Source organism: Podarcis vaucheri (assembly GCF_965113315.1).
Source record: "Podarcis vaucheri genome assembly, chromosome: 13".
Lineage (NCBI taxonomy): Eukaryota > Metazoa > Chordata > Lepidosauria > Squamata > Lacertidae > Podarcis > Podarcis vaucheri.
Window position 1 is genome coordinate 28163187 of NC_138751.1, and position 23576 is coordinate 28186762.

Sequence of the window (23576 nt, forward strand, 5' to 3'; positions counted from 1 at the left end):
TCAGGAAGTGTTTAAAGTTTGAAACTCTTTCTGCCTCATGAACTGTGCATGGAAGAGTGTTTGACCACTGGCTATGTTGACAATAGCTGGAGTGGCACAGGTTCCCCATCCCTGGTTTAAAAAATAAACCCAGCAACAGGATTTTGGAGGTTCTCAGACAAGGCATCTCTGTGGGACCCCTTAACCAGGAAGAAATGGGCATGTAATTCTCTAACACTGGCAGAGTTCTCCACATTTTATGGTAGATCATTGCAGCTATTCTGTAGCCGGACATTTTATTTAGGACAACCAGAATATCAGTTGGAGTAGCCCAGTATATTTATTTTGTTTCATAGTGTTAAATACAAATAAAAAGTACAAAAAAAAATAAGGGCTTAGAGCTCATCAGTTATTACGGTGCCTTTTCATTCATTAGCCAGAAAACAATAGAAGGCAACAGCAATTTTTTTTTTAGAGAGCAACTGGACAAAAGTCTGTCTGGGTGCTTTCCCGGAAAAAGGGCTAGAGACTTAGGGTTTTTTTTATTAAAAAAAAACAGCTGAACATTCAGGAGAGAGGCCAGGAATATTTCTGAGGAGCCACATCCTTGTTCCATCCACCCTTACGGGTTGTGATAGTCATGATAGGCATGTAAGTGGTTCTGTTCAGGCAGCTGAGTCCTTGGCGGGTGCCAGCACAAAGTGAAATAACCTGCAATCGTTGCAAACTATAGAAATCATTTTGGTTCAAGCTGAAGACAGTTGCCCCAGTCCAACAAGAGATCCTTACAGGTAAGCAGCCTTCTGCATGCCACTAATGTGCATTTTTAAACTGTTTTCACTCCACTCTTTGAGCTGAAAAAGGCTCCCAGAGCAGGTTTCAATTATCAGTAATGAGACTCATATTCACCCATGACCCTCCAGCATTTTGAATAAAACCTTTTTGCAAAAGGCTATTTGAAGAGCACAGATGGTTGTTTTTATGAGTGCACATGAGAAACACCCAATAAATGGTACTTATTATTCCTGTCTTAGTGCTTCTGTCCTTTCCTTACATACACCAGGCCTAACTCAGCTGATAGGCAGACAGGTTTTGCTTCGCAGCAAGTCTAGCAGCCTAGACTTCACTTAAGCTTTTGGCTTACTTACTTAAAACCATCTGAGTGGTCTTATTGAACTATTCCTCAAAAGATAGTGCCATCTCCAGCATGGCGAGTTTGCTCTTCTCCTGCTGATGCCCATCACTCCACCATATATATTTTATGGATAAGCCTCTGTGGGATGAGGATGCCTTGGCCCACAGGATCTTAAGATCCTTGTAAACCTATAATTCATCAGAAAACAGGACAACCTTTATCCCATACACCCCCTAATTCAATCTCCTTGTGAGCAAGGCTGAGCCAAAACTTGCTAGAAACTGTATGATCCTTCCTATGCCTCAGGCAACACCATGCTGAAGGCCGCAGGTTGACAGCTGTTGCAAATCTGCTGTAAAAAGTGTCTTTCAGACGAGTAGGAAGCATCCATCATACAAAACAGCATTTATTTACAGGTACAGATTATATGTGAATGGTGATAGGGAAGGCGGCGAGTGCCAACCGGCCAGCCAAATTGGAGGACCCCGAGTTCTGGCACACAGCTTAGCCGCAGGGACCACCCCACAGCCTGAAGCTGAGAGTGCACCAAACAGGGAAAGGTCGGTTTTGGCCCGCCCCAAAGTTACTCAAGGTCATTGAGGAGCTGCAGTTCAAAGACCTGCAGGTGCTCCTTGAGCCGTCGATGTGCCTCGGCGCTGTGCGGCCGCCGCTCGCGCTGAAGCTCGCAGATCCGAAGGCGGAGTCGCTGTTCTCGGCGCCGGCAGGCCTGGAGCTGCCGCTGCGCCTTCCCCAGAGCATCAAGGGCCGCCTCCGCTCGCCGCTTCCACAGCAAGGCACTGCCGACCTGGTAGCTGTGCTCGTTCTGGATGTAAGCCCCAGCTGGGGGAGGCAGGCGCAACATGTAGAGAGAGAGGGAAACGGGGTGGGATGAATCCCCCACAGGCTCCGGGAGGGCCGGAGAAGGAGAAGCTTCTTCCTGGCCAGTAGCAGCGGGTGACTGTTCCAGGGGAATGTCTGACAGGGTGGCCAGGCTCTCCGACGCCGGCCCCGGGAGGTCAGGCTGGCTACGAGGCTCGCCGCTGGTGGGAGCAGCCCCAGGGCTTGGCAGCTCTTGTGCAGGGAAGCAGGAGATGTCCATGCACAAAGGACTCGACTCCTCCTCCAGGCAAGGGCTGCAGCTGTAGGCAAGGAACAGAACCCTGGTCAGACAGGAACCGAGTGGGGAAGATCTGCCACACTTTTATTGCAGGTGTAATGACAAGCAGAGGATGACAAAATTGGACATGCCCTTGTTCCCGAAATAACCAAAGCATGCCAGCATGGAGCAATAACTGTGGTTCAACTTCAACTGGAGGGTGGTAGCTTCCCTACCCCTGCAGTAAGGCAGCAATTCTGTGTGCACACTTCCAAAGAAGCAAGCCCCACTAAACATAATTAACATTCATAGGATGGTACAGGAAGGGAGGGAAGACCTTCCACGGAGCATGGCAAGAGAAGCCAGAAGGGCAATACTCACCTCTGCTTCTGTTGACGTTTCGCGAGTTTCGAGTTGCCTAGCTTTGATTTTTGGCGCAGTTTGGCGTGAAGTTCAAATATTGTGGGAACAGCACCCTCTTTGAGCCGATGGTAGCCACTGCAAAAAGGAGCATCAACACTCATAAGCCATCTCTGGCTTCAGACAGGCAAGCATTCTTCTCTAGAAGGTCATCTGAACTATAGACCTTGCAGCAAGGCGTCTCTTTTTGGGGAGCTGCTGGGTTCTGGGAGGTGCTAGCTGCACCTGCGGTTAGCCAGTTATATTTCTGCATTGCAATGTTTTCCCTCTAGATCTCTGCACGTGCAACTGCATGTGCTGAGTCCCAAATAAACAGAGCTTTGTAAGTAACACATGCTGCTTAAATTCGGATTTCTCCCCACAAATCTCAATGGAGATAATCCAGTGTGACCTCCACAATACAGCACTCCCACTTGCTTATACTCCTAAGATATAAAATTGCTTTATAAGGAGTCGGACCATTATTGCCCACTACTATTTGCTCTCAGTGATACTTATTGGGAAAAGCCTCTTCCTGAGTCCTTAAGATCCTCACACACCTTCATTACTTTATCAAACTGATCTAACAGGTCTTGGTGACTTGGGTATGTCTAGGTTTATCTACATCTACACAGCATCTACACATTGGATTCTGCCCTCACCCCCAATAAAAGTATTTAAATTGAAAGCTGGTCACCCTGAATAAACCACAGAGCGGGTCTTCCATGACAGCTTTCTGGCCTTCAACACTGTTCCCCCTCCCCACCGGCCTTTAAGTCATTTCTAGCTCTCTTCTCCACCTCCTCTGCAAGCAGCACCTTTGCCAATGTCAAATGTATAATCTAAGACATTGTCCAATTGTGACCATATCCACCTGTTTTAATTCTGCTTAGCTGTTCATGCCCTTTCATATTCCAGTGACCTACCTGGTGCCCACCAGTTCGAAGCAACTCTTCTCAAAGTGCTTGGAGCAAAAGTAAACATACTTGGAGGCAGGGTCCCAAAGACCCTGGCCGCTCATGTCCTTCCTCCGACAATTCTCCAACCACATCGCTCGCCGGGGGTTGTCCTTTGGAAGTCTAGGAGCACACACAGGAGGTGAGTCAGGCAAGGATGAGTAGCAGAGTGCAGCAAAACAATGGAGGCCTTCTTCCCAGGCACAAGGACATTTGTCTGAAAATGTCATCCCAGGAGCTTCCCTGTCATGTGGACTTAGCGCATCATAGAGCAAAAGTATGATTTGATTGCATGGAATAACAATTGCTCTGAGTGAGTTGCTTAATGTCAAACTGAGTCTGACTGATCCCTTGGGACTCCAGATCCTTGGCTAACATAAGAGTCTCTCCCAGGCTGGAAAAGGAACTACAGCATCATTCTAGCCCTTTAACGCTAGGAGACACTACAAGGATATCTGAATTACTATTTCCAGAGATTATGGCTGTTCCGCCAACAGTATCACAGCGGTGCAAAAGGAAAGTAAGTGTAGCTAGGTAAAATATTCCATAGTTTTTGGTGAAGCCACCCTGCAACTTGCCCTTCCCATTCACATTTCATGCCAACAAACCCCTATCTTGAACACTTTTTTTTGTGAGGGAGAGGGCAGGACATGATTGTTACTTTAAAAAAGAAGTATGCATATTACAGCTTCTGTTTGTGCGAAATCTGCTTAAGGTACCATAAAAAGGCACTGTGAACTTCAGAAATGATAACAGGGAAATACAGTGGTACCTTGGTTCTCAAACACCTTGGTACTCAAACGCCGAAAACCCTGAAGTAAGTGTTCCGATTTTTGAATATTTTTCGGAAGCTGAACGTCTGGTGCGGCTGACGGCTATTGTTTCTGGGGCACCTGCACCAATCAGAAGTTGCGCCTTGGTTTTTGAACATTTCGGAAGTCAAACAGACTTCCGGAATGGATAAAATGTGGCGCTTTTGTTTTTGCTATGTATTTTGCATTTTTGTTTTTTAGGCTTTTTCAGTTAATTTGTTTTTGTTACTGTGTGGAACCCAGTTCAGCTACTGATTGACTGACTGTGTGACTGCGGAAGTGGATAAAAGCCCCCCATCCAAACAATGACTATCATCAGTGCAGGTAAGAAAAAAAACTAATTTTAATTTTTATCATCTACAATACTGTCTTATTTATTTTATAGTATAGTACATTGATTATTGCTTTCATTTTATGGATCAATGGTCTTGTTAGATAGTACAATTGCTGTTTTAGGAGTCGTTTTTAAAAGTCTGGAACAGATTAATCTGTTTTTCATTACTTTCTATGGGAAAGCACGCCTTGGTTTTGGAACGCTTTGGTTTTGGAACGGACTTCCGGATTAAGTTTGAGAACCAAGGTACCATTGTAATGGAAAGATCTTCAACTAGTCAAAGGAGTGACAGCAGGAATCTGGTAGGTTTTCTTAGCCTTTCCTCTGCCTTGTGACAGCTCTACCTTTGGATCAATGGCTACACACACACACACACACACACACACACACACACACACACTTTTCTGCCATGAGCTCCTCAAGGAAGGGTGGGACAGAAATATAAGAAGAAATACTAATATCCCCAACGTGATATTCCTGCAGACTAGTACCAGCCAGCCCTCAATTCAAAATGGGCACCATTTTGAAAGGGAGATTGGGTGGGCCCAGAATAGCATCAACTCTCACCGATGGAAGGAAATGCCTCGGTTGCGTGTCTCAGGAGTGTCACGGGTGCAGCAGCCAGTGGCAGAACAGTGGCGGGGCATCTATAACAAAAGAGAGGAACTTTAAAACCCACACTATCCTGAAGACTCAGGGTAAGCTATAGAAGCTATTATATTTGTATTTTAAGAGGAAGGGGCATGCTGGGTATTCATAAGCCCCAAGAGCTGACTAAGTGTGCTAAGAAAGTCCCAAAGTTCTGCAACAAGTTATCATAATTTGGTGCCAAAAGCATCTGAATTCTATAAGCTGTATAAATTATTCTAATCAGCACAATTTATTTGCATAATCTGCTAGCTTTTGTTTTTTAGGCAGAGGTTAAGACAAGGAGCTATATAGGGAAGCGAAGTCCCACCCCACAATATAACTACTGGAAATCATCTTCATCCACCCACCTGGTTTATGAGATTTCACCAGCATTGCAGACAAAACTTAAAGCCCACCTTCACAAGACATCTAAGATTCTGAAGAAGCAGGATCCCTTGCACAGGAACACAGAAAGTTTCTCAGTCTGGCATGGAATACACACAAGCTGACTCTCAAGTCATGCAGGTTCTTCCTTTTGTTATACTTGATGAGCATCTACCGTACTCTCTGTTTGCATCTGTTTCAATTATTTTGCAAGGCATCAGAAATAATGAGGGGGGGGGGAGAAAAAAGAAAAGCCCCCTCATATTTTCTGGGCCTCTGTATCTCTCATTGTAGAACAGCAGAAACAGCAAGGCAGCACATAACATCCTTATAACACTAAAGCAATATCCCAGAAACCATTTAAGTAAATACACTAAGGGTTTGGACAGCTCTAAAAGCAGAGCAACCATCTTCAGGAATTGGCATAAGGCTGTGCAAGCCATGTATCCTTTGGAAGAAGATTGCTGAAGCTCTCGTCAGGGTTTGGGGTTGTGGGGGGTGACAAACAAAGCATCAAACCAAAATGCTCAAAAACCAAACTGGGAGTCTTAAGCGAAGAGAAAATTACTTCTGCAAAACAATATAAAATTATGAGTGCTGAGGGGGAAAGGATACTAGAACAGGGTCACCCAATAAAACTGATTTGGCAGTAGGCCAAGGACAGAGAAATGAACATGCTTCTGCACACATCAGATTAATGCAGTGAATTCAATACCCAGATGTGATAACTTAGTACTTTAAAAAGAAAAGAGCATTGAACATGTTCATGGAGAAGACCATCAACTGCTATAAGTGGATATTATTCTTCCACAGCCTCTTACATCCATATTTGGATGTACACCTCTTCCAAGTTCTCTCCAGCATTCTCTGTTGTTTGCTTCCTGCTGTTAGTTTTAGATTGTCCACCCATTGTATAAGTGGCCATACCCTTCGACTTTTGAAACTGAAGGTTTCCAGTTACCAGATATTGACACAAAGCAACAGGGAATGAGAGTTGCCTTCATCCACTGCTGGGAAGGGTGGGGCATTCCAGAGGATCTACTTGGCCAATGCTGCATCAGAATGCTGGCCTAAATAGATCCAATGTAACATGGTAGCTGAAGTATAAGCTCTCAGAGATCTTAACCCTCCACCTTTTGGCTTAGGCATTATTTTCATTTGCACGGCATTTTATGATGCTAGGGCTGAATTTTCTTCCTTCACTGCCAGGTTGGCTCACATTTGGATGTTGCAGATATCACTTAGGTTGCACTAGAGGCAAAATGGTGCCCAACAACACTGGAATCCAGACAAGGATACAAATAGGAAAACGGAGAGCAAAAGCTGGTGCTGAGAAAATACAGCGGTACAAGATAGGAATGAGAAAACACTGCTCTTAAGTGAAACAGAGAGAGGCCTAGACAGAAGGTTTCATACATCTCACAGCCATTCAGCTGCTGATCTCCTAAGGGGTTATTTATTTTTAAAACCTGTATCCCATCCATCCCCCTGGGGGATCATGCCTCCGGTGCTCTTCCACTGCTGCCACTCACTTCAACCCTCACAACAGCACAGTGAGGTGGGTGGCTAGTTCAAGGTCACCGTAACCAGCTTCAGAACCAAATAGTGGGGGAATGAAGCCAGGATTCCCACCCCACACAACCCCCCCCACCCCCACCCCAAGGTCCTAGTCTGACCCTTTTAATACCAGCTGAAAACAGACTGGCGACGCCCTTACATTCACGCGCTTTCACCCACCCAACCGTGGAAGTCCTAACGTGCATCAGTAATTGGGGGCCGGCGGAGGGCAAGGAAAGGTTTGTGGGGTGTGTTTTTTTTTTGCCAATTACGCCCATTATTTCGGGTTAGCTAATCTGGAATGAAACGGGAAGAACGTTTGAGTGGCAGGAACTGAGGACCATCCCAAAGGGATGGGGGAGGGAATGTCATGAGCCGCCTCCCGCCCCGCAAGGAAAGGGACATTCCAGAGTTTGAAATGACTGGGGGGGGGATATGCAGAGCAAAAGGGGCGGGGCCACAGCAGGTCTCCATCTCTCTCTCCCTCCTCCCCCCCCCCCACCGGGAAAGGAGGAAAAGCGGCCCAAATGCCCCTCTGCCCACCGCCGAGAACGGAGACGCAGAGGAAGGGCTCGCGGCGGAGAAGTCGGGTGAGGGGGTCACTAATTTTTATTTTATTGGTTTCTCTCCTCACCTCCCCACTCCCATTGCTCGGGGCACCGCCGTCGCGGCTTCGAAGCTGACAGGGGGAATCTCAGCACCTTCTCGCGAGAATAGGTGCGCGAGCAAGCGAAGAGCTAGAGATAGGAAAAAGTGAAGAGAGCCCCCTCGGCGCCGGCCATTTCCGCTCTCGAGTTCCATTCGCTCAGGCGTTCAGAATGCAAGGATCGCATTCCCCGTAGAGCAAAGAGCCAACGCAAGAAATCACAACGCTTTTATGAAAAGCATTTTAGTCTGCATTCCTAGGCGTCTTTGCCCGAGGGTAGGAAAACCTAGGGGTTGCGTCTTGTGTATTACAGGAAGTTCAGGCTGCGCGCTTTTCTCACTTTTTCCTATCTCTAGGGAGCGAGATTGCAGCTCCTACGTATCACCCCCCACACACCTGACCAATCCCCCTCTCGCCTTTCTAGGCGCTTGTGTTACTTCCGGGCAGCCTGGCGCAACCGAACCTCCCGCCTACAGCCAATCAAAGGCCGCCCCCTTCAGATCAAATGCGGGTTCTAAAAGAAAAAAGAGCATAACGGATTGCGTGCGCATGAAAAGGCGGGTACCGTCGCCCCGTGGGCCAATCACAAGCGCGCCAAAGCACCCCGGCAGGAGGCGCGCGAGCCTGGGGGCCAACTGTCAGTGGGCCGGTTTGCTTTTAAAGCGGTTCTGTCCATTTAGACAAGGCAGCCTTTGCCCAAAAGTTCACAGGCTGATAGACGTGACCCAAAAGAGGGGAAGGGAGAAAGAAGCAGACTCGAGTGACAGTTATTAAAGTTAGATAGTAAGTTCCTGTCTACCAATTTCGCATGGGTCCCTCTACCTATGGAATATGCAGAAATGGCGAAGCTGACCGCGAGAATAAGAAATCAAGATAACAGACTTTTTATAAAAGACTAGAAATTATTGAATATTTACAGATAAATTGCAAACAGATAAAAACATTAGCAGGATTATTGTAATAACCTGCAGTTTCATAAGAGTATATATTTAAAGTAGATAATGGGCAAAATAAATGAATTTGGATATGCAGAAGATATTAAAACACAAATTTCAGGAACTGCAGAAAGAGGGGAAACGAAGTCAAACTTTGAAATGTTAAATTGATTGTAAAACTAATGAAATGTATAAACTTGAAAAGTATAAATAAAAACTTTAATTATTTTTATTTTGTGACTCCTACCTATTTAGCATTCATTGACCTTCTCCAGAAGGTCCCTATCCCTCCTCCTGCATTCCCGCCCTTTAAGCTATGTAAAGGGCCACAGACAAGAATATTATGACTACATGGGCTTCTTGGCCATGTTCCGATTTTTTACTGCAGTTTTTGCTAGGGGAAAATATGTTTACAACTTCAATGAAGCCAAATTTATCACCTTCAGCATGTTATTTTGTAGTGTTTGGATATATTCTAACTTTTTTATTCCTCCCCCACTCTACTGGAACTGAACAAATATGCAATGCATTCTTCAGAATTATAGTTTCAGTGGTGTACAAACTCATTATCTTGAGTATTGCCTCTTCTAACAGGCCTCTTTCAATCGGACTTGAGGTGTGTTGAGTCAGTCTGTGATTAAAAATGTTTTTGGGTGGCATGCATACTTGTGGTACGACAAGGTTAAAGCACATAAAGCTTTTAAAAACCATATTGTCAGGAAAGCATTGTTTAATGTCTGGACAAGATATAAAGACTTATTTGAAAACAAAACCCCAAGGTGGTTGTCACCGATGGAGGCGAAGGCTCAGAAAAAGCTCAATATGGAGGCCGTGGCCGAAATATTGGGAAATTTTGGAGCAGGAAGGAGATAATTTGAAATTGCAGAGTTTTGAGAAACTAAAAGACAAAGTGTGAGATTGGCTTCACTATTACCAAATAAGAGAGACCTTTAATCTAGATAGAAAAATTGGCTTCCAGGTGTAAAAATCAAAGTTGGAAACAGAACTGTTAGATCCTAAAACAAAGACACTTTCAAGAATGTACAACTTGCTGTTGAAATGGAACACCCAGGATGAGACGGTTAAATCTGCTATGATTAAATGGGCACAAGATCTTGGACATAACATTATGTTTGCTGACTGGGAACAGTTGTGGACCACAGGTATAAAATTTACGGCATGTAATGCCTTAAGAGAGAATATTATGAAAATGATTTATAGGTGGTACATGACCCCCGTCAAGCTTGCAAAAATTTACCATTTGCCCGATAATAAATGTTGGAAATGTAAAGAAACTGAAGGTACATTCTTTCACCTTTGGTGGACATGCCCAAAGATTAAGGCTTTCTGCGAAATGATCTATAATGAAATGAAAAAGGTATTTAAATATACCTTCCTGAAGAAACCAGAGGCCTTCCTCTTGGGCATAGCCGGCCAATTGGTGCCAAAGAAGGACAGAATTTTTTTTATGTATGCAACAACAGCAGCAAGAATTTTGATTGCAAAGTATTGGAAGACACAAGATTTACCCACACTGGAAGAATGGCAGATGAAGGTGATGGACTACATGGAATTGGCAGAAATGACTGGCAGAATCCGAGATCAGGGAGAAGAGGTGGTGGAAGAAGACTGGAAGAAATTTAAAGACTACTTGCAGAAATACTGTAAAATTAATGAATAAGAATATGTAAATGCGGATTGACAATGATTGGAAATATATAGTTATAATAGGTTAAGATAATAAGTAAAGATAAATGATAGAGGGTAAGGATTTGCTAAACTAACTATGTGAACTGGAATACAGAAAAGGGGTGTGTGAGGAGGTCAGGAAATAAGTAAATGAAAGATATGACATGAAAATATTGATTGTTTTTTTCTTTTTCTTTTTTTAAACTTTCTTCTTTATTGTCTATGTATTTGGTTTTCATATTTTTGTATTTTTTCTCTCTCTTTTATTATTGTTATGCTTCTTTTATTTTCCTATCTACAATTTTGTAATTTTTATTGTCTGGAAAAGTTTAATAAATATTATTTTTAAAAAAAATAAAAATAAAAATGAAAAGCTCTGCATTGTCAGCTTCAACAAACTCTGATCTTCCAGAAGTTAAACAGTGGTGAGATAAAAATATTTTCGAGTAACCCATCTCAATATATTGGTACCTCTGGCTGAGAACGGGATCCGTTCCGGAGGCCCATTCGCAACCTGAAAAGAACGCAACCCACGTCTGCGCGTGCGCGGGTCATGATCTGCCGCCTCTGCGCATGCGCGTGATGTCATTTTGCGCGTATGCACATGCGCAAGCGGTGAAACCCGGAAGGAACCCTTTCCGGTACATCCGGGTCACCGCGGGACGCAACCTGAAAACGCGCAACCTGAAGCAAATGTAACATGAGGTATGACTGTATATGGAGAAGGAACCAGGGATGCCATCTTGTCGTCAGGATTGAGGGTGCCTGCCGCCGCCACGTGGATGTGCGACATCACACACATATGTACAGGCGTGTGCATGACATCGCACGTCCGCATGGTGGTTCCCCTTCCTCCTCTCTGCAGGCAGGATCCAACACACCCCACCCCACCCCCCCACCCCGGGAAAGGATGCCTTGTTGGCTGGCTGCAGAGGATGGAGCTGAACAACTCTCTCAGAGGCAGTGCCACTGACGCCTGCTGGGTTTTCTCATTGACTTTGTGGGGGCCTAGCCCCCACAATTATATTATTGTGCCTCCCTGGAGTTGGGTGCTATGGAAGGAACTTTTGGGTTTACCACTAAAGGTCAAACTGCCATTTTTGGTAGAAATGCAGGATTTCTTCAGTTTTAAAAATATCAGCTTCCATTTACTTCCCAGGAAAGAGAAGTATTGAAAGAAACTAGACCAGAAGGTCTGATCCCAGCAATTAAGTCTTTGAAAACATTTAAGTTATGGGATGTTGCACCGACAGTTGCAATGTGACAGTGGACAGGGAAATATAGGGAGAGAAGAAAGTGGTTTCCTTGATCCTGGCAATCTAAATTATCCTAGACATGAAAATTGTGAAATTAGAATGCTCTCCTCACACTATACCATCTTCAGCTATATAGGTAGTCATAAAGCAGTTTCAGCCTGGTAAACAGTGCCAATCCTGAGCCCTCCTCCTCCTCCTCCGATCACTCTTGGCAAGAAAGATTATCTTCCATGAACACAGTCTTAACAGTGAGTCCATAAGTGACCGAAGGCCAATTCTGGATCCACAAGTCCTTCCACAGTGGGGACATAGGTTTCCTGGCAGGAGTTGATCACAGTGAGGGTTTGTCAAATGTACCCTACCTCTTGCTGTTTCTCCTTTTTGCCCCGAGCTCGTGCTTATTCAAAGCCCATGACACCCTTGGTAAAGGATGTTCTCCAGCTGGAGATGAAGATAATCAATAGAGTTGGGGCAATAACACACCCCTGTTTAATGTCTGATCCCACTGTGAATGGTTGACTTTTGAGAGCCATTGTTATCCGCGATTGTTGCCATCATGTTACTGTGGAGGAGCCAAAGGATGTTCACAAATTTATCTGGGCAGCTGTTTTCCAGAAGGACAGTCTACAGGGCAGTACAATTTACACTACCAAAGTCTTAGTCAGGTAGATAAACACCATATACAGGGGTTGATTTTGCTCTCTGCATTTTTCTTGAAGCTGTCAAGCAGTGAAATTCATATCCACTGTCCCCCTAGAACATCAAAAACTATTTTGGGATCTAGGAAGTGTGTTCTCAGATATAGTTAGGAGATGGTTTGCTAAGATCCCTACAATAATTTTGCTGGTTGTGGTCAAGAAAGAGATGCCTCAATAATTTCCACAATCCGTTCTATCAGCTTTTTTAAAAAGACTGATAATTTTGGCATCTCTAAAGTCTCCTGGGATCTCTTCTCTCTGCCAGATTTTTTTGAAGTTGTTGGGTAAGCTCAATTCTGCCCACTCCAGATCTGGAGATACGGCAAGATTTGGAGATACATGCAACGCTAGCATGTTGGGGTAAGATTTGAGGTAGATGGGAAAGGTGGGATGAGTTTCCTACCCTTAAAGACCACCACGTTTCCTGTTCCAGGGCAGCTGTTATACTGAACATTATCACTCTTTTTAGAAGGAAAGGTGTATTGCAGGAATTTGTTAGCAAATGGCAGAAAACCATGGCTAAAAAAGCCACCTCTATTGGTCTGTCACCCCCCCAACTGTATTACCTGGGTTATGAAGGCATCCTAAAGACGTTAAAGATTATGGGATAATCCACACAGTGACTTGTGATCTAGATCACACGCAGTCTGTAGTCCGCTGGCAGTAGGAGTACAATATGGGCATGTCTTTAAGTTAACATCTTACATTAAAAACCTGACAGTACCAAATTACCAAACCTGACAGTACCAAATTATCGAAGGCTTTTCACCAAAGCCAGACTAAACATCTTTCCTTCTGCAGTGTTGGATGGCAGGTTGAGAGGAGTTCCCTGCCAGGACAGACTTTGCTCATGTGCTCAAGACATCGATTCTATAAAACATATTTTGTTTCACTGTGCAAAATATGAGCAAGCCAGGGCTGAACTGATATTACCCTTGCTGGTACCTTTCCCGGGAAAATCGGAGGCTCACTATGTCAGGTTCCTATTGGAAGACTGGACAAATGCTAGAACATTAGCAGTGGCCAAGTTTTTATCGGTGGTTGCAAGAACCAATGATCCCTATATTCTGAACGAAATGCTTGTTTAACCTGGAGGTAGGCTGTATGAATTGTGTATTGCTTTGTAACAATTTGTTGGGTCTCTGGACCGTAATAAAGGTTGATGATAATGATGAGTATTTTGAGCAAAAAACACGATGGACTAAAAAAAAATATGAGTGAAAATTTAACCTGTGCATCAGAACTTGAAAGATGAAGAAAAAGGTGACCAGCAGATTTAGACTTGAAAGATTAGCAAAATGATGACATACGGGTCAGAACTCCGAAAAAGGAACGAAAACATAACCTGTGGTTGAGGACACCAAAGCAAAAAAATCAAAAAATGACAATTTTGGTGATATTCTGAAGTGTTTGGCTATCCTTTGTTCCTGAGGATGGCTGTGGAGATCTTCTCCACTGTGGCTTCCAGTACTGGCTTACTAGGTTACATGTTTGTTTGCAAATGCTACGTTATTGTGTGAGATCCACTGTAAATCCAATCAATCAATAAATATTCTAAAGTATTGTAGAGTCTGCAATTTCTGCCATAATATTCTTCTCTGTTGAGGTGGTAATGAGGTGGTGAGCAAATGTACATAACTTACAAATTAGCATGGATCATCATTGTCATTTTCTTCACTTCTATCAACAAATCAGAGAACAATTGTGTAATACATTACCCAAAATAAAAGATAATGGATTAAAAAATGTTAGTTGAGTGAATCTCTCCGGGTTCTCCAGTAATATATTTTGGCAGGGACATTTGGACTTCCAGTATTGGTTCTCCATTTGATTTATCCTACCCCAAGTTCATGTGTCACATTAGCAAACATTGGCATTTTCCCCATATCCATCTGCAAGGCACAAAAATGCCAGGATATCATGTGACTATTCAGTAGTGCCTAACATCTGGCAAACAAATATAGAAAAACCCTGCTACAGCAAACTAACTTCAGAATTGTAGAATTGTTCCTTAATCCACTAACCTAACCAGCGGGTCCCTTTTTCTTTTCTTTTTTTGTGGAAAGAACTTACAAAGCTATCCAGTCCAAGTGTTTTGTTATTTCAACCTGTTAACAGTCTGATAAATCTCTTCCTTCAAAATATCTCTATTCATTTTGGTCCAATGTGTCCCACTTATACATTTTCCACTAGATATGTCCTCACCTCAAGGTTTCATCAAGCTATTGAGTTTTAGTAATGATAAATTCCCAAACAAGGAATTTATTTTTGCATTATCATAAGTAACACTCCCATCTTTTTGTATCAGTGAATATATATTTTTTAGACGTCTGCTTCCCCTTTATCACATGTGCTAAACATTTGAATGCTCATTTAATAATTCATATACTAACATATAGGGAGAAATTTGATTCAATTCTCATTTAAAGATGAAACTTCTCACCAGCAAAACAATCTGTGAACCAAAACAGTCATCAGTTTTGGAATTCTCTGGAATTCTCAAAATTTTGCAGTGCAGTTCAAGTAACTCTCATTGCAGGGTTGTGTGAAAGAAACATTCCTACAGGAAAGCTATCTGTATTCCTCGTTCCTTGACAGGAACCTAAGAGAGATGTTGTATGTTTCTCTAAAGTTTTATTGAAGATGGCATTAAGATATCCTGAAATTATTCTATCCCCTGTGGCAAATTGTAAGCATTCCTTAAAGGTTTTAGCCAAGAATGAGAATTGATTGGAATTAGGAGCATATATCTTATATGCTCCTGAAAACTGAATATAAGATTAGAAAAAAATGAGAAATGGAGCAATATCATAATGGAGAGATTCACCTATCCCTATCAGGCAGACATGCTTCCACCCTGACTCAGTCCCAAGGCCCAGGATTTATAATTTTGTTTGTCCCATTACAGCATATTCTCCATACACTTCAGCTGTTCCACAATGAAGCAACAACTACTTATTATGGTTAAGATATGACAAGTAACCCCACCCCCATTCTTCCAACACACCTGCTGCTTCAGGTTGGATAAACGATCATTAACTCCCCTATAATTATCAATCTCAAGATGACTGAATGTGTTTTTCATGTGGCCCCAGTGCATTTCCAGAGACCACTACTAGATATCTAAATGCAAATGCAACCCCCACTGTCTCTGGCATTTCAAGTAAGAGGGGAAAGCCAGATTCTGTAAGTCTAATCTCAGATCTTTTCTTGATTTTTAACCAAGCTCCCAGGAATTCATCTCTTGCTTAGGTAGCATGTAGTACCATTCAAGATAACCTGCTTTGTGACTGATCCGAAGACCAATGTTGTAAATGGAATACAGGGCTCTCTGTATAGAAGGAAGATGAGCATGATATTTTTTGTGATGCTAGTGCTCTTGTTGCTTCCATGGATGATATGTAATGGAAAAATGATCAGTACGTGCACCATCAGTGACCCATTCCATATTCCGCACAAGTATTATCAGCCAGGTGACCTGATCATTGGTGGACTTACTTCTCATCTCTTTCCTTCTCTTAACTGGGAAGACTTCAAGAAATACCACACCTTCCAGCAATTACTTAACGTATTGTAAGGACTTTATTTGATGCTCATTAATATCCAGATCCTAACCCTGTTTACCGGTGTTTCCATGTGCTGCTCTGGTTTTGCCAGAAGCGGCTTGGTCATGCTGGCCACATGACCCTGAAAAACTGTCTGTGGAAACAGACAAACACCGGCTCCCTCAGCCTTTAAAGTGAGATGAGCGCCGCAACCCCTGAGTCGTTCACGACTGGGCTTAATTGTCAGGGGTCCCTTTACCTTTTAACCCTGTTTACACAGAAATGAAGACAAATACTCTTTAATGCAGTTTGAAGCAGAGAGAGATGGACATCTGTGCATGAGTGAGAGGAGTAAGGGTGGTGGTGGGGAAATTCCATTCTGCTCTCATTTAAAGATGAACCTATGTTTTTAACAGTAATGAAACAATATGCAAACCAGAACCCAGCTATGCCTTGAACTTCAAACTTTTCCAAATTTTGCAGTGCAGTTCTCCAGTCAAGTAATGCATACTAGGGTAAAGTGTACATAACAATGCATATTTTAGTGAAATAACATTTAAAAATGCATTATATCTGCAGACATCACTTTGTAAAATGTTTACACTGGGCAGAACTGCATACAAAAATATGAATATTAGGAGAAATTTGCACTAAAATTGCTGGTGGCCTTTTTTTTTTTTTAATCACAAACTGATATCAGAATGTAAACTTAAGATTGGAAAAATGAGAAACAGAGAGAAATAAAAACGGACAGATCCACCCATATATATATCTTTGCCTGCCAAAAATTGAGTATTGGTTTGAATCAGGAACATGTATCCTATATGCGATTGAAAACAGAATTTAAGATTAGGAAAAAAAGAGAAATGGAGAGAAACCCAAACAGACAGATCCACTCATCTCTATGTCACACAATGCCTAGCATACCTGATAACTCAATATCAAGTAACTCTCATTGCAGGGTTGTGCCAAAGAACTACCAGCATATTCTGGCATTGGTATTTGCTGTCAAGGAGATCAATGAGAATCCTGAGATCTTGCCAAATGTCACCTTGGGATTTCACATCTACGATAGTTATTACAATGAAAGGATGACCTATCGGGCAACTCTGGAGCTTCTATTCACACAGCAGAAATTTGTTCCCAACTACAAGTGTGACACTCAGAAAAGTCTGTTGGCTGCCATTGGGGGACTTGATTTTGAAACCTCTCTCCATATGGCAGCCATCCTGGGTGTTTACAAGACTCCACAGGTAAGATATAGGTAACTTCATGAGTCATTTGCATTTTCCTTTTCTACCCAGAAAAGTTTTCCAGTTCTGAGAGACAAAGATCACGTTCACACTATACAGTTAAAGCACTATTATTCTACCTTAACACTCAGAATCCTGAGAACTGTAGCTTGTTAAGCATGCTGAGAATTGTTAGGAGACCTGTTACAGAGCTACAATTCTAGCACTCTTAACAAATCTCCAGTAAACATTCTTGGTTATGTGAAATATTGCACAAGCCACAAATCCACTATGCTAGGACCACACTCCACTCTTACAAAGGCTGAAGCTGATGACACTCTCAGGAATATCTTTGCATTCGATATGCACTGATTTTGCAGTTATGTCATCAAATCAACTTGCTCCATCCTGGACCCTCTGGCCTAGCAGCAGAGGTGAATCCCAATCGCAATTGCCCTTTCACTGCAGATGCATGTAGCAATTCCCTCTATTACATTGACATAATATGCTTCCTTATTTCTTTTTAGCTCAGTTATGGTTCCTTTGCTCCAGAAGACAGTGATCAAGTCCAGTCTACTCCCTTCTACCGGATGGTTCCAAACGAAGCCCATCAATACACTGGCATTGTTCAGTTGCTTCTGCACTTTGGATGGACATGGGTTGGGTTTATCGCTATAGAGGGAGAGAGCGGGGAGAGATTTTTGCAGTCCATGCAACATCTGCTTTCCCAGAGAGGCATCTGCTTTGCTTTCACAGAGAGAACTCCAAAAAACACATATTGGAGAGTTTTCTTTTCTTTAAGTCTCAAGTGGCTCCAAATCTACAAAGTTATTGCGGAGAGCAAAGCCAGTGCTGTTGTTGTCTTTGGAGAAACCAAGTCCATGCTTTGTTTACGAACAATGCTCATCACAGGTGAAATAACATATGGCGCAAAAACACCAGTACGAAAGGTGTGGATTATGACTGCTCAGCTGGAGCTTACAGAATTCTTCTACCAAATGACCTTAAGTATGAAAGCCTTCCATGGTTCCATCTCCTTCAGGGTTCATTCAAAAGAGGTTCAAGGATTCAGAACATTTCTTCAGCTCTTAAATCCTCTGGGGACCAATGAAGACATTTTTCTCAAGTTGTTCTGGGAACGAGCATTCAGATGTTCATTTCCAAGCTCTAAGACAAAGAAGCAGGTTAATAAAATCTGCACCGGAAAGGAGAAGCTTGAAGATCTCCCTTCATCTGGCTTTGAGACGAGCATGACTGGCCACAGCTACAGCATCTACAATGCAGTCTATGTTGTAGCACATGCTTTACATGCCATTTTCCAAACCAGGTACAAACGCAGAACTATGGAAGACAAAGGGAGGTGGGTGCTTCCAAATCTGCAGCCTTGGCAGGTAATATCTTTCTTGAGACTCAGCTCTATTGATATAAGCGGAGGAATGACAACCCAGGGGCATATAGAACAGTGCCTTTATAGGAAGCTACCCTATACTAAATAAGATCTTTAAGAACATCAAATTCAGTATTGTTCACACTTACTGTGACATTCCTGCATTCCAGGAAAAAGTCACTTGCAGCCCTACCCAGAGATGCTTGGGTTTGGAGACTAGCACTTGTTTATTTTCTCATTCATCTTTCAACTGCCAACAAAAGCTTCAATCTAACAAGTTCCCTCCCCTGGAAATAATTGTGTGTGGAAAAGATCTGAGAGATGTTCGAGTTTTAATCAATTGTTCCTGTCCTTCTGTTCCTCTTTCTACTCAGCTCCACCCCTTTCTTAGGAGTGTCTCATTTAACAACAGCGTGGGAGAAACAGTGTCTTTTGGTGAGAGTGTGGAATTGAAGAACGGATTCGATATTACCAATTTTGTCATTTTCCCAAATAACTCCTTCCTGAGAGTCAAGTTTGGAAAAATTGATTTGGAGGCTCCCACAGGCAAGGAATTTTCAGTTGATGATGAAAAAATGGTGTGGCACAGAAGCTTTAAGCAGGTGGGGCACAACTGCGATTTCCAGGCTCTATAGGGAAATTGAATATTATTGCACCGACTAATAAAATAGATCAAATGGATAGCAGTCTCGGTGCACTTCTTGCATAACTCAAATCCTAAACCCTTAATTATGGAAGCCTATAACACCATGTTTCCATATATGAAAATTATCACTATGTCTATAAATCTGTAAATTTAATGCTTACATTAAAAAAGCATAACACTGTTATAAGCCACTGTGCGTTCAACTGGCTGTGCATGCATACACATGCAACATCACATGCCTCTATATCATAAAATGATTAGTAAGCGTTAGGCTACAAATGATGTAAAATTAGTATTTTTATGAAAAAGTACACAATTTTGCTGCTGCATTACTAAAAATCTGTATTTTGTCCCATTGGCAATGGAGACCATCAGCAACTCTTAATCCTGTCTAAAACCTCATGGTGTACAAGCTACTTTATATCCATACAGTATTTGATAGGAATGCCGCCAATGTATTCCAACTATTTAACTGCTTGAAATCAATCAATCAATCAAACCTCAACCACCCAAAAAACCTGAAACAAGTTTCTCAAAAAAAACCCCACCCAACACACCTTGAGTTTGCATCTGTTATTTTATTCTCGGTGATAAACTATTTGTGTGTTTATTCAAATGGACAGGTTCCACCCCTTTCTACATGTAACCCAAATTGCCTTCCTGGCTTCAGCAAGAAAAAGAAGGAGGGGGAGAAATTCTGCTGCTATGATTGTTCTCCATGCCCTCAAGGCAAGATTTCATCCCAGAAGGGTAAGAGACAAGAAATACTTCAAAGATAGTGCACATTGTAACATACGTAAGGAGACGGTTTCAACAAAAAATGAACCAATCATTGATGCCATTGTTCTTTCTATAATAGCTGGAGCTCAGAAGCTTGAGGCTTTCAATGGTAATAATTGTATAATTTTTCATATCTTATTGGAGCAACACTCAGAAACCCAACTAGTATCTTTTTATGATATTCCTTCTGATTCTAAGTTAGAAGCTATCTTTCCCCACCCTAGTGATGTGATCTGCATGGGACTCCTATTGATGATCAATCGGAGGTTACCACTGACTCTGAATGGTGTTGGTCTCTTTTGGCAGCATTTCTACAGTTTATCTAAACTTTTTCGGAAATCGAAATTTCGCCCTTATTTTCTGGTTATCAGGAGATAACTGAGGATGGGTCCGTAAGATAACTTACACAGGAATGCATCCAGTGCATTTGGACAGGACTTACTAATATTATTATTAATTATTCAATGTATGAATCGCCTTTTAAGAAGATTTCTTAGGTGAATGAACAATTTAAAATAGCACATAGGAAATATAAAAGCATACAAATTCCATAGTTAACAAATAATAATGCAAGCTGGTGAGCACATAAAGCATACCCAACTTACAAGTGTCTTCTCCCACAACCATGACTTCATCACTACAAAATAATCTACACCTTCAACTCAATCCCAAGAACAATGACATCAATGTTCAAATGCCTGGGGAAGCAAAAATGTTTTTGCTTAGCGCCCAAGTCATGTCAAAGTTGGCCCCAGGTGAATGTCTCTGGGGAGACCATTCCATAAACGAGGGACACCATTGAAAAGCCCCTTTCCCTTGATGCCACCTTCCAAACCTCTTTCAGAGGAGACATATGGAGGAGGGTCTCTGATGGGGACCTAAACATCTGGATAGTCTGATATGGGAGAGGGTGGGGTAATAGAAGAGAAGCTTGCAATCAAGCAGTTGATAGAACTCTGCCCTAAATGTATCTACCACTTTATGATTCATGCATGGGAGACTGAATATATGTCTGAAGGAGCCACTCCACTATAAATGTTCTTAAATATTCAAACATCATCGTCTCCGCAGCAATCTATACAACAGATGACTGCCCCTGTGAAGTTAGCATAACAGAGGCAGACAACCCAGCAAATTACAGTGGTACCTCGGGTTAAGTACTTAATTCGTTCTGGAGGTCTGTTCTTAACCTGAAACTGTTCTTAACCTGAAGCATCACTTTAGCTAATGGTGCCTCCTGCTGCTGCCATGCCTCCGGAGCACAATTTCTGTTCTCATCCTGAAGCAAAGTTCTTAACCTCAAGCACTGTTTCTAGGTTAGCGGAGTCTGTAACCTGAAGCGTATGTAACCTGAAGCGTATGTAACCTGAGGTACCACTGTATGCTGATTTCAGGTCCAAAGGTCATAGTGTATTTGTTCTGTCTAGGAATCCTTTTGGTACTCCAGTTTAATGTTAGGATGCCATAGACAGTTTCTGTCCGGCACTCCCAGAACCTGCATCTCTTCTTTTACCAGACATGGACAATTGCGACAGATGTAGTGAAGATCGATATCCAGACAAAGGCCAATCACAATGCATTCCAAAGGCAATAATCTTCCTGTCTATAAAAGAGCATCTAGGGATGAGCTTGGCTTCCTTGGCTCTTTCTCTCTCTATGCTCACAGTGTTGGTTCTAGCCATCTTTATTAAAAACCAGGACACGCCAATCGTCAGAGCCAACAATCGGGATCTCACCTACGCTCTCCTCACTTCCCTCCTGCTCTGTTTTCTCTGCCCTTTGCTCTTCCTTAGCCCACCAGAAAGAGTGATCTGCCTTCTTCGACAAGTTGCTTTTGCTGTCATTTTCACAGTGACCGTTTCTTGTGTGCTGGCCAAAACCATCACCGTGGTTCTGGCCTTCATGGCCACTAAACCAGGATCCATAATGAGGAAATGGGTGGGGAAAAGACTGGCAGGCACCATTGTGTTTTCTTGTTCTCTTATTCAAGCAGGTATTTGCACTGTGTGGCTGATAACCTCTCCCTCATTCCCCCAACTTGACATGCACTCCATGGTGGGAGAAATGATACTGGAATGTAATGAAGGGTCCGTCGCCATGTTTTACTGTGTTCTTGGTTACATGGGCTTCCTGGCTATGGTCAGCTTTGTTGTGGCATTTTTAGCTCGGAAACTGCCAGACAGCTTTAATGAGACCAAATTTATAACCTTCAGCATGTTAGTGTTTTGTAGTGTTTGGATATCCTTTGTTCCAGTTTACTTGAGTACCAAAGGAAAATACATGGTGGCTGTGGAGATCTTCTCCATCTTGGCCTCTAGTTCTGGCTTGCTGGGTTCCATCTTTGCTCCCAAATGCTACATTATTGTGCTGAGGCCCTATTTGAACAGCAAGGAGCAGTTAATAAAGAGGAAATTCTAACATATTCCAAGATCTGCAATTTCTGCCATCATGCTTTCCTCCAGTGAGATGTTAATACTGTTGATGTGGTGGACAAATGAACATGTCTTACAAATAAACATGGATGACCTTAGTCATTTTATTTACTTTCTCTCAACAAACAAATTAGGACAGTTGTGTGATATATTATTCAGAATGAAATATAATGGATTAAAAATGTTAGTTGCGTGAAACTTCAGTGTTCACCACTGTATGGAGTTCCAGTTTTGGTTTTTCATTTGATTTAGCCCACCCCAAGCTCATTTGTCACAACAGCAGGCATGGACATTTTCCATTATTTTCCATTCCTTTATTTCCATGGCATAAATATGCCAGAATATCAAGTGGCTATTTAGTGGTACCTACCACACGGTGGAGTATGCAAAGAATACCGCTATGGCAAGCTAAATATTCAGAGTTATTCTTTAATCCACAGCTCTACACACTAGTGCCTTCCTGGGCTGCATAGCGCCTCTCCCACAATAATACATTGTTGAAGTGTCACTGCTCCACTCCAGCATTTAAATAGACACCAGAGGAACATCTTATTAAAACCTCTTACTGAAGAACAGAACAGGACCCATATATTTATGGGAAGGCTCCTAAGAGCTTATAGGCAGAGGAGGAGCATGGGTGGGTTGATCATGGGCCAACCAGGTAATTCAAAAGTAAAATGGAATTTATTTAAGCAAAACAGAATTTATCTGGCTTTAACAATAAAGAAAATGTCTTTTAAAAAAAAAATCCTGCCATTGCATATAAAAGGAGGGATATTCCCCAGTTCAGATGAGGATTGTAGTGTGCATTGAAGCTGTGCATATATGTCATGCATTCTTCAGAAATTATTATTTGGATCTTACAGTGCAGTTGTAGACAAACTTATTATCTTCCGTAACACTTCTCCTAATGGCCACTTTCAATTGGCCTTGAGGTGTCTGTGTATCTTTAGCTGAGCAATTTGATTTAAAAAATGAAAAACACTGGATTGTCAGCTCCAACAAACTCTGAAATTAAAAAAATATTGCTGAGTAATTTATTTCAATG

At 42.4% G+C, this 23576-nt stretch overlaps 2 protein-coding genes and 1 long non-coding RNA gene across 5 annotated transcripts; 2 read left to right on the forward strand and 1 right to left on the reverse strand.

The window, feature by feature from the left end:
- Positions 1-1504: 1504 nt before the first annotated feature.
- On the reverse strand, positions 1505-8376 carry THAP7 (THAP domain containing 7). 3 transcript variants are annotated; one of them, XM_082196815.1, is made up of 5 exons: positions 8269-8376; positions 5279-5358; positions 3536-3688; positions 2592-2708; positions 1505-2253 (listed from the first exon to the last, which is right to left on the reverse strand). In XM_082196815.1, exons 2-5 carry the CDS (start codon positions 5356-5358, stop codon positions 1698-1700), a joined length of 906 nt encoding a protein of 301 aa, XP_082052941.1. In that variant the 5' UTR covers positions 8269-8376; the 3' UTR covers positions 1505-1697. The 3 variants fall into 3 exon arrangements, with proteins under 3 accessions (XP_082052941.1, XP_082052939.1, XP_082052940.1); XM_082196813.1 differs by lacking the exon at positions 8269-8376 and adding an exon at positions 7917-8202; XM_082196814.1 differs by lacking the exon at positions 8269-8376 and adding an exon at positions 5710-5827.
- On the forward strand, positions 1533-5290 carry LOC309517593. The gene is made up of 5 exons (XR_014213208.1): positions 1533-1674; positions 3528-3707; positions 3959-4085; positions 4579-5013; positions 5195-5290. It is a non-coding gene; the product is annotated as an uncharacterized lncRNA (long non-coding RNA).
- On the forward strand, positions 7716-23452 carry LOC309517590 (vomeronasal type-2 receptor 26-like). The gene is made up of 6 exons (XM_082196812.1): positions 7716-7872; positions 17013-17304; positions 17811-18674; positions 19045-19272; positions 19940-20066; positions 21613-23452. Exons 1-6 carry the CDS (start codon positions 7718-7720, stop codon positions 22512-22514), a joined length of 2568 nt encoding a protein of 855 aa, XP_082052938.1. The 5' UTR covers positions 7716-7717; the 3' UTR covers positions 22515-23452.
- The last annotated feature ends 124 nt before the right edge of the window (positions 23453-23576 follow it).

Coding starts and splice junctions, on each gene's coding strand:
- THAP7 (XM_082196815.1), bottom strand. CDS start 5,358: ATGCCCCGCCACTGTTCTGCCACTGGCTGCTGCACCCGTGACACTCCT. Junction 2,709..3,535: donor TTCGAACTGGTGGGCACCAG/GTAGGTCACTGG, acceptor TCCTTTTTGCAG/TGGCTACCATCGGCTCAAAG. Junction 2,254..2,591: donor AAACGTCAACAGAAGCAGAG/GTGAGTATTGCC, acceptor CCTTGCCTACAG/CTGCAGCCCTTGCCTGGAGG.
- LOC309517590 (XM_082196812.1), top strand. CDS start 7,718: ATGCAGAGCAAAAGGGGCGGGGCCACAGCAGGTCTCCATCTCTCTCTC. Junction 7,873..17,012: donor GCTCGCGGCGGAGAAGTCGG/GTGAGGGGGTCA, acceptor CTCTCATTGCAG/GGTTGTGCCAAAGAACTACC. Junction 18,675..19,044: donor CAAATCTGCAGCCTTGGCAG/GTAATATCTTTC, acceptor CTTTCTACTCAG/CTCCACCCCTTTCTTAGGAG.